This window comes from Pelecanus crispus, chromosome 3 (genome assembly GCF_030463565.1).
Source record: "Pelecanus crispus isolate bPelCri1 chromosome 3, bPelCri1.pri, whole genome shotgun sequence".
In the NCBI taxonomy this organism is placed as follows: domain Eukaryota; kingdom Metazoa; phylum Chordata; class Aves; order Pelecaniformes; family Pelecanidae; genus Pelecanus; species Pelecanus crispus.
In genome coordinates, this window is record NC_134645.1 from 46544729 (window position 1) to 46555187 (window position 10459).

General features: G+C 59.8%; 1 protein-coding gene across 2 annotated transcripts; it reads right to left on the reverse strand.

The window, feature by feature from the left end:
* Positions 1-1077: 1077 nt before the first annotated feature.
* Positions 1078-9756, reverse strand: TMEM151B (transmembrane protein 151B). Of its 2 annotated transcripts, XM_075708311.1 has the most exons (4): positions 9559-9593; positions 8727-8746; positions 3155-3303; positions 1078-2511 (listed from the first exon to the last, which is right to left on the reverse strand). In XM_075708311.1, the coding sequence occupies exons 1-4, from the start codon at positions 9591-9593 to the stop codon at positions 1078-1080; spliced, it is 1638 nt and encodes a 545-aa protein (XP_075564426.1). The 2 variants fall into 2 exon arrangements, with proteins under 2 accessions (XP_075564426.1, XP_075564427.1); XM_075708312.1 differs by lacking the exons at positions 3155-3303; positions 8727-8746; positions 9559-9593 and adding an exon at positions 9664-9756 and having other exon boundaries at positions 1078-2514.
* Between the last annotated feature and the right edge of the window lie 703 nt (positions 9757-10459).

The window sequence follows — 10459 nt, forward strand, 5'->3', positions numbered from 1 at the left end:
CAGCCTGCTGCTCTATTATCAATAGGTGAACTGCAGCTGAACCTACCAGAGCCTTCCTTGATGCTTGTCTGAACCAATTAGGACATACTTCAAAGCCAGGAAGGGACCCCAGCCGCTTGCCGCACTGCCTATTACCACGATGCCTGTCCCAGTGCCATCCTATCCCCCTTCCCCAGCTCACCAGGGACCTCCCGTTTTCTCTTTCCAGCTGAGCCCTCCTCCAGCAAGTGGATCAGTAGTGCCGCAGATCTCTGCTCCATCTGGGTCTGCACATTCATCCCTTCCCCGGTGCTGCCTGCCTGCTGTAATCCCAAACAGAAAGCCCTTTACCTAGGGGATGCTGACTCTCAGAGCTGGCGTGCTGAAGCTTCCTAAGGAGCCGAGCCTGGGATCCTCTGGAGGCGGTGCCATTCCCAGCAGTGAGAACAGAGTAACAGTCGGAGCATGGTCTAAAAAAAAAAAGTGGGGAGGGTGGGGAACGGTCGGGGGGACAGGGAAGAGATGGATTCGTGGCTTTCAGCCTTTGCTCTAACCTGCTGCTCAGCTCCACGTGCCTGGATGCCCCAGACCTTTAGGCACAGGCAGTTACACGCTGCTCCCAAAGGGCCCGTTCCCCTCCACCCTGAGAGGGGTCTTGCTCCAGCATGGGCAGCGGGGTGGGCAGAGGTGCAGCAGGGCTCTTTCTGGTGGCTGCTGGTTCCTCAGAGCACGAGCCAGCCTGGAGACAGGGCTGGGAGCCAAAGCACCCCCCTCCCTGCATCAGGCCAGTCTTTTTATTCCCCCCTTTGGATCTTGATGCCATGAATTACAATTCTGGGGTTGGTTTGGGTTTTGTTTTTTTTTTTGCATGTGGTGGTTGGTCTAGAGTTCTGTGCCATGTCAGGGGGAGCATCAGCACTCACCCCTCCAGGAGGTCAGAGCCACGGTGGGGGGAGCTTTCGCTGGCTGCCGGAGTGAGATGCCATGTCCGCTCCATCCCGATGTCCTCCCAGGCCATCTCCCTCCCCTGCGCTCCTCTACCCAAATCCTGCGCTGGCTCGGGCCAGGCAATGGACGAGATCTCACTGCCCTCTGCTTTCACAGTGAGGTCTCCACGCAGGACCCGTTGCGGTGGAGGTGACGGTGGTCATGGTTCAGGCAGCCTTCATTGCGGTGCACGATGAGGATGGGGAAGTAGAGGGCATCCTGGTAAGGAGGGGGGTCTTCCTCCTCCACAGTCACCTGGCTGGAGAGGCGGGTCTGCTCAGTGGGGCAGCTCTGCTCATTCAGGCTCCCGCTCCGGCTCTGCCAGAGGCAGCTGCGTCGCGAGCCGTACAGGCGGCCCAGGGAGAAGCGGCTGCTGCTGAAGGGGATCCTGGGGCTGCCGTTGCAGATGCTCAGGGCACTGCGCGAGAAGATGGAGGAGCTGCTTATAGTCCTGTGGCACCGCTCGCAGTTCTGCCGATAGCCCCCGTACCGGCACGCGGAGTAGCTGGTGCAGCCGGAGAGCCCCACCAAGTCCATCAGGACCGCTTCCGAGTAGCTGGGCACCAGCTGCTGGTTGGATCGGATGTGCCACTCCAGCTCGGTGCTGTCCACCGTGTTGACACGGGGCATCCTCCGGCAGAAGGAGCGTTCCTCAGCCGGCGTCACCGCCACGTAGTCGAACCCAAAGAGTTTCTCCACATGGTAATGAACGTAGGAAGTGCGGTACTCATTTAGCACCCGCAGGGGCCAGGATAGGGTCAGCAGAGCCGCGACCCAGAAGACATAGTGGGATACATACCAAGGCAGGTTGTCTGGGTCGGAAAAGGCCACCATGTATTCCTTGAAGTCCACGTTTTTGAGGTGCATCCCCTCCCTGGCCTCCATGTAGTCATCTAGACCCTCGTTCTCCGTGAAGAAACGGGCCCGCTGGGTCAGGTACGAGTTCTCCGACTCCACGTTGGCAAAGCTGAAACACTTGGTGAAGCGGAGCCGCGTGGCCGGGTAGCTCTCCAAGTCAATGAGGTCCTTGGAGATGTCTTTAACTCCACAATTGGAATAATCAAACTCGGCCTCTGCCACATGGGTGTTGACCCGCTCGTGATACACTTGGGTGGTGGTGTAGGCATCCCCGTTGCGGTAGCGGGTAACCTGCCGGGTCCTGCGGACATAGTGGTAGCTGATGGCCTTCCACCAGATGCAGGGGGTCGCCTGCTGCATCCGCTGCACGCGCTCGTGCACGCTCTCCACGTCCACTTTGTACTGCAGCTCGTTGCGGGTGTAGCAGTGCCAGCACTCCACGAGGTACACCACGTAGAGCATCACCAGGAAGGCCAAGGGGATGTAGACGTAGCCGTTGGAACAGGGGCTGTCATGGTACATCATAGACTTGCCCTTGTAAGCACTGTCAAAGGTCAGCCGGGTCACCTTGGTGACGTGGCACCAGGTCATGGCTCCCATGCAGCCGTACATGAGGAGGGACAGGAGCAGGCATTTCCAGTGGGACTCTCGGCACAGGGACTTGCTGAGAGACTGCTTCACCGGCCGCTGCTGCTCCGGGGAACCAGGGAGAAGGAGAGAGAAAACAAGAGAGGAGTCAGTAGGCTGCAGCGGCAGGGCCAAGGGGAGCAGGCAGCAGGGTGCCATGGTGGCACCTGTAGCTCCGCGAATGGGGACAAACAGCAGAAGCCGTAGGGCTCCTAGCCTCAGCAGGCAGGCCAGAGGCTGGGATCTCTCCCAGAATGACAGTCCTGCAGTGCAGGCAGCTGTCACCCCCGCTTCCCTTCACAGTGCTCTGCCCCTCCTTGGGAGATGGCCAGAACCCAGCTGGACATGGAGGAAAGCGGCAGAGGGCAACTCTGCCAGCCCGCACCCCGAGCATCCCCCTTCTTCAAAATGGGGAGTAGCCCCCACCGCTGCCACGTCCCAGGGAGGGGTACTGAAGCACAGCAAGATGGAGGCTGGGGGATCTCCCACACACACCTCAGCTTCTGCACCCATCCCACCAGCACAGGCAGCTCTAACTGATGGGTCGTCCCACCCGAACACCTCACCACAGCTCGTCCCACTGTGCCTCTTGCCACTCACACACAAGTCTCTCCCCCTTTCCCAGTAATGACCGACAGCAACATTCAGATTTCTCCTACCAGGGCAGCACAAGCAACCTGGGGTGCCCATAAGGTGGAGAAACAGACCTTCTGCAGTGGGAAGGTCTCTGTTTGGTAATGGCTATTCCCACCACAACACTTGGCAGCCCAAGAGGCACTGAAGTGCTTCTCAAGTGCTTTACAAACCACACAAACAGGAAAGTACTTTTCCGCGATTGAAATGCAGCCACCTCTGGTGGGAGAGAAAGTGAATATGGAATAATGTCCTAAAAGGTGTTCAGGCTAAAAGAGAAGAGTACCCTACTGATCCGCAGCAGGAGGGAGGGCGAGCGGTGGGTCACAGCTGCCAGCAAATGTTCCTGCTTGCACTGGAATTTGTCTGTGACAGCCAGCCCACGCTTCTGGAAAAACTGCTCTCAGGTCTTTCACGGTGAGGAAAGGGCAGGACTTCAGCAACAGGACTTTTAAAAGAGATTGCACTGGTGCCTTCACCATAGGAACCATGCAGGGTTTCACAAAGACCCAGGAAAAAACCCCACCTAAGGAATCCTCCATCACTCTGTAACAACTTGAAGTCTCAAGTATTGATCCAGCTTGGTCAGTGAGACCTGACAGTATCACACCCAAAGGGAGAACATGCAAAGAGGTTATTCGCTTTCTTACACAAAAGACTTCATCCAGCACAAATACCATCCAGCCCAGCAATCTCTAAAGGTGCAACCTGAGAGAGGGAGGCAAGAACCCCAGCCTTGTGCAGATGGCACTAAACTCACTAAGAGGCTTTCAGCTTTGCTTTCCCTCCCCAACTGCATGCAGCATGGCTCCTGAGCTCACCTCCACCGTTGTAGGGGCTCACACCAGCTGTAATAACACCACTCAGGGTAGTGAAGTCCAAGCCTGGCCTCATCCCTCCTCCATTCCTGAGTGTACTGGGCTGGAGAGGTCTTTCATCCAGGGATCCCAAAGAGCTTAACAGGCTCACACTGCTAGAAAGCAGGGGGCTCACTTTCACTCTTGCATGAAAAGGGAAATTAAAGCAAGAACCAGAGGTCACAATGTCACTGGCAGGTCTAGGGACTGATCTGGGCCTCTTCTTTCCTCTCAGAAATCCCCCTTGCTCTCCCTGAAGAGCCCCTCAGCCTTGGCTTGGTCCCCTAGAGTCCCACATGCCAATCTTTCCTCCCTACACCTTGCCAAAGCCTGGTCCACCCCATGCCAGTGGGACTTCTGCCACTGCGATTAGCAGGGCTGGATCCGGCCCAAATCTCCAACAGAGGTTTCTCTCCCGGAGGCAGGGAGCTTCCCTTCGTGCCTGCCCAGCAGCCAGCCTGTGATGAGCAGGGCAGGCGGCACATCCAGAGGGATAGTGAGGGGAATGATGCCATGTCCCACTGGGGGCCCCGAGCATCAGTAATGCTGAGCCCCTCTCTTTGGGGCAACCGGCTGAGAGCAAGAGCCGGCAACAGACACAGAGCCCAGGGAAGGCAGGTGGAGTAGCGCTGGTCTGCAGGCAACAGTGAGGGCAGCTTTGCTCAGCAGCTCCAGCATGGACACACATGCGCCCCAGTCTTCCCAGTGCAACCCTCCACTGCGGCAGCCTCACGGTCACGGGGCAAGAAGGGAACCCCGGGTAAGAGAAAAGGGAGCGAGGAGAGGAAAGGGGGGGCACCCAGCAGGCAGAGCCACCTGAGCTGTACCCTCCCCGCTCAGGTGCATGCTGCGGCTACAAAAGCCTGCCTGGATCCCTCTGCCTCTGCTCAGCTGCAGCATGGCTCTTGCGTGCTGGACTGCCGTGCCACTACCCAGGCAGCTGAAGGTTTTCTTTGCCACAGCTGCCTTCTGCGTTGCAAATCTTCCCCGGCAGCAGCAGCCCTGGCTGTCAGGTTCTAAGGGGACTGCTCAGCCCAAGGAGGAGCGTGGGTGGTCTGAGCAGGAGATGCAAGGCACACACTAACCGTGGGGTGTCCGTGGGGTGAGAGGGCTTGCACAGAAACAGTGCCTTGTTTGGGGGGGATCTGCAAATGGAGCACAAGGAATAAAGCAAAGCATCCAGCTCGCTCATTTGACAAGCTGGGGAAGGGGCACAGGGAGGCAGGTCTTCAGCCAGGTCCACCTCAGAAAAGCAAATTCCACCTCCCAGTTGCTCCCTGGCCCCTCATATCCTGCACTGCCTGTGTTGTCCTGCTCAGGAGAAGGGCGATGACGGCTGTCGCCCTGCAGAGATGCAGGCAAGCCCCGCTGCGGTTACCCACCCGGGGCAGGGCGGCAGGGAGTGCGATGCAGCCCAGGCTTGGTTCCAGGAACTGTGTTAGCAGGGCTCTAGTCCACGCATTAGTCTCCTCCTAGGACTACGCAGCATTTAGATACTGCAGCGCTTTTACAGGGTCACAGTAACCCCTGCTGTAAACTGTTTACAACCCAGTTTTGTCCTAGGCTTTTGAGGTAAATAAAACACACACACATCGGCTGCACTGGTGGGGTTTCTGAAAGCTGATCAAGTGCCAATGACAGGGGATACAACCACAGCAGAGACGGAGGAGGAGCCAGCTGCAGAGTCTAATCCCAATAGGAACTGCAGCATCCCTGCTCCTCTCCCGGGCTGCAAAGGGCTCACAAGAGCAAACAGCCAGCTCCGCGGCTGCCCCTCACAGAAGCAGCTGAATAAGGTTGCCTCCTCGAGCTCTCAACCAGCCTTGGAGAAGTCCAGCACACCAAACATGCAGATGAAAAAGCTGGGGAAAGGGAAATCCTTTCTGTCCCAGAACAGTGTCACTGAGAGGAGAGCAGGCTCTGAGATAAATGCCATCATCATCTGCCCGCTGCAGTCTGATGGAACGAGGCGAAAGGCTTGCCCTACTTCACTGCAAACAGGGTTTCCCTCCATCACTGGGAGCCTCCCCCTTCGCTCAGGCTTGAGCACTGGTGAGTGGTAAGCAAATCTGCCAGTGCAGGTGCGCCTAAACATCTCTGCAGTGCTAGAGGGCAGAACTGGTCCAGCCATGGCTTGGCCAACCCCTCTGTGGGACCCCAGTCAAATCCCTTCTCTGTGCTTCAGTTCACTGCATAGAACACATGGGACAACCCTTACCAGGCACCTGGGCGCTAACTGTAACACACACTGGGAGGGGCAAGGGGTAGAGCCCTACAGCCTCCCCTCCCTCATACATAGCGTTTGCCTCTGACGTTGCCCCTGAGGTGAAAGGAGATGGAGTCCCACACCTGCAGCTGCTGCTCTTGGATGGATGGGAAGGGATGGAGGGGATGACTTATGAGCAGCTGTGAAGCAAATGGAGATGCCCACAATGCACAGGGCAGAAACAGTAGAAGAGAGGGCCCCCATCACTGCTTTCACTAAGCTTCTTTGAGATCTGGGGAATCCCCTTCTCAAAAAAGCCTCGAGGGGATAAACCTGCCCAGAGCCTTGGTGGGCAAGCACATGGGGCAAAATACCTTCATTGCCCCTACAGCCTTGACCCTGCAACTCTGAACACTACTAAAAAACTCCCGAAATCCTTCAAGCTCTACAAAGCTCCTCTCTGAAACAGCCTGTCCCATCTACCCTCCCTCCATTTAATAAGTGTTCCCATGTCCTCACCTCCCACGCCTCTCAGCTGCTTCTCCCTGCAGAGACCAGCCTGAAATCTCCAATTCACCCCCAGAACGCTAAGCCCTCACTTTACAAGATGTCCTGAGGTTCACAGGGTTAGGTGTCCTAGAGGCAGCTCTCTACAGGGCTGAAAAAATGAATCAAAAGCCCCAGAGCAGCAGCCTGAAGGCCCAGGTAGCTCCTGAGTGCCAGGCTGTGGCAGCAGCTTGCAGGGGACTCCAGTGGGACTCCTGAGCATCAGTTTCCATGGCTCTGCCCTGCTGATTTGCTTTCATCATGCAACAAATGAATAAGCCCTGTCCCCTTTGACCTCAAATCCCCAGAACAAGGCAGGCGGGGGGGATCCTGTCCTTTCTAGGAACTGCCACCGTCTTCCAAGGCTGTGGACAGACATCGGCAACTCCTGGTCAGGATGGTCCCCGCAAACCCCTGCATCACACCCCACACGCCTACTGCCCAGATTCAGGAACTACCTGCCTAGAAGAGCGAGCTGGCTCAGCCCCAGGCTGGCAGCATTGCCAACTGCAGAGGAAAGGGGAAGGCTGACCATCTAGGAGCCAGGGAACCCTGCCAGCAGTCAGCTCCTGCAATGGTACCAACGTCTCCATTTTACACAGCAACTTGGAGGAGGACTGGTTCCCTCCATCGGATCCCACCTGAGCATCAGGACAAGGACATTTTTTCACTTGTTCCCAGGCTGAAGAGCTCATCCCTTGGCATTTCATACCCTCCAAGGTGGAAACGCATTGCTGAGTGAGATTTAGCTCACCAGCATTAAGCGTAGGTGTATGCATGTGATGCCAAGAGGGAACAAGGGCTCAGCCAGCCTGCTACAGCCAGCTCTGGCCAGTAGCTCTTGCTGCTTGCCTTGCTGGGACAAGCTGAGCAGCACCTGAAGTCTTGCATGGCTCCGAGGTACAGTGACCCAAGACATGTCAAGATGAGGCACCTTCAAACAGGACAGAGCTCATTTCCCATTTTCCAGTCCCCAGACATCTCCTCTGGCTCCCTGCCAGCCCTGGCCAATGAACCCTTACAGGTGGGATTCAGCCATGTTCCCGAGACGCTCAGAAATGCTGGCAGCAGAAGTTGGTCCTGATGGAAATGAGGACATCACACTGCCAGTACGGCCTTCACAGGCACTACAGGGGAGCAGGAACACCCTCCCCTCCTGATATTTCTGAAGACAGATTGCCCTAGGTCAGTCCATGAATCCAAGCTTCCCACTAAGGTCTCTCCTCATTGCATCAGATGAGACACCAGCAGCATGGCACTGTCAAGAGAGGCTGCAGCTTCCGTCTCCTCCACCAGCTGCTTCATGCAAGTCTGTGATAGCTTCTGGCCGCGGGAAGCATGCCCTTAGCCTAAACAGTGCAGGTCATGGACTGCAGCCCTTCTGCCTGCTCCCACGGGGTAAGATTGTACTGACACTCTAGTTGGCAGCCACCACGGAGCAATCAAAGCCCAGACGATCTTCTCGTAATCCCTGTGAGGCAGGGGACACTGTAGGCGAGGGAAACTCACTGCCCCTGGTAAGCTTCTTTCATCCAAACTGGCTCCCGCTCTGGCACCTCTCAAAAGCCACTGTGCTCTCTTGAATGTAGTAGCACCAGCACTGCCAGGGCACTGGGGGCAAGAGACCGCATCCCAGCATGTCCTCACGCTAAAAAGGCGCCTCACAGTTTAGCCTCACTGGTCAGGGTCTGTTTGGAAAGCCTGGGCTCATGGCACCAGGAGCTGCTGAATGGAAGCAGGAACAGAGGAACAGCCGCAGAGCAGAGTATTCGGTATTTGTACAGCTTCCCAGTCCTTGAACTTCAGCATTCCTCTCCCGCAATTATTTATATCTAAATATAAGTCTGTATATATAGAATAACCGTGCACGGGCACACATGTTCTTCCTAAGCCAAGGAGGCAGAGAATACCAGGATTATGCAGCACTTGCTAACCGCAGCTCCTCAACAGCAGAGGACGAGTGATGCGCCAGCTTCTGAGCAACCCCCCAAGCTGCCCTTTCAGCTGTGGTCTCACCGGCGAGGACAACCCACCACGCCGGGAGAACGCTGCCCTTCTTACGCTGCCTAGCTGCCCTCCATGGGCCGCCAGCCCCATAGCATAAGGTGGGTCTTGCTAGTCCCTGGGCTTGCTTGCTCTCCTCTTGGGAAGCCCAAGCTGCAAGCAGGATCCATGGGGGCAGACAAAGGGGCTCGCACACCTGCCTCCCCGTGCTGCTCCCTATGCACGGCGCACCCCGCTCCTGACCCTTTTTGGCGTCTGCTGCCTGGACGCTAGAGAAGTCATCAGCTGGGGGGGGACTGCAGCACGCCCGGAGGCAAGGCTGTGCTGGTACCTGGCCTGCCCTAGCCTGCACCTTCCGCTCTCCCCAGCCTACCTCCAGCTGAGAGCAGCCACCAGCGACAACGCCAGGATTCAGCCCGTCCCCAAGCCCTCTCCCCTGCTGCCCGCCACCTCTTCCAACGCCGCGCCCCAGGCGGCTGTGCTACCTCCTGGCACCCCCCAAGCCAGAGCGCAGGAAGGGGGCTCCCCATATCCATTCCTCCCAGGTGTAACAACCTCTTCCCATTGCAGCGAGCCCAAGCGGCGCCCCGCGCTTCTCTTTCGTGATTCCCCGCTACACCCCAGCCATGCCCGGCCCCGGCCCCGGCCGGCGATGGCCGCTGCGCCCCTCCCAGCCCCGGGGGCACCGCGGGGCCCGAGGCGAGAGGCGATCGGCGCAGACGGGCAGCCCGTCCGCCAGGCAGACCGACGGCCGGGCTTCCGCGCCGCCCCCCCGCCCCCGCCGGCCCGCACCGCAGCCCCGGGGCCGGAGGAGGGGAGAGGGGCTCCCGGCGAGGGGGTCCGTACCTGCGGGGGCAAAGCCCGGCCCGCGGCGGGGAGGTCAGCGAGCGCGCCATGCAAAGCGGGCGGGGAGGGAGGGAGGGTGGTCGGGGGCAGCCCTGGGCGGGGGGCGGCCGCTCTCCTCACCTCCTCTCGGGCCCCCTCCGCCTCCTCCTCCGGAGGCACCGGCGTGCTGCTGCCTCCCTCGCTGGCGGCGGCCGCCGAGGCCGGGGGGGACATGGCGGCGGGGGCGCCCCGCTGGCGGTGCCTGCGGGCCGGGCAGCCGCATTATCCCGCCCGCCGCCGGGCGCTGCCTCGCCGGTGGCCGGGCGGGCGGCGGGGCGCCGGCATGGCCCCCAGCCGCGGCACGGCGGCAGCGCTCGCCGCCCGCCGGCCCCCGGCCCCGCCGCAGCGCAGCCCCGCTGCCGCTCCGCGCCCGGCGCGGCGGAGGGCGGGCGGAGCCACGGTGGGAGGGCCGCGGGGGGGGGCCGGGGGGATGCGATGGGATGGGGCGGGATGCGGTGCGATGGGGCGGGATGGGATGCGGGGGGATTGGGGGCGCGGCGGGATCCGCGCCCGCCCCGAGCGGGGCGGCGGGTGACCTTGAAGCGCCGGCGGCAGGAGGGCGGGCAGGTGGGCAGGCAGGCAGGAGGGCGGGCAGGAGGGCAGGAGGGCTGGCAGGAGGGCAGGCAGGTGGGCAGGCAGGAGGGAGGGCAGGAGGGCAGGCAGGTGGGCAGGAGGGCAGGCAGGTGGGCAGGCAGGTGGGCAGGAGGGCAGGCAGGAGGGCAGGCGGGCAGGTGGGCAGGAGGGCAGGCAGGAGGGCAGGCAGGAGGGCAGGCAAGTGGGCAGGTGGGCAGGCGGGCAGGAGGGTGGGCAGGAGGGCAGGAGGGCAGGCAGGAGGGCAGGAGGGCAGGCAGGAGGGCAGGAGGGCGGGCAGGAGGGC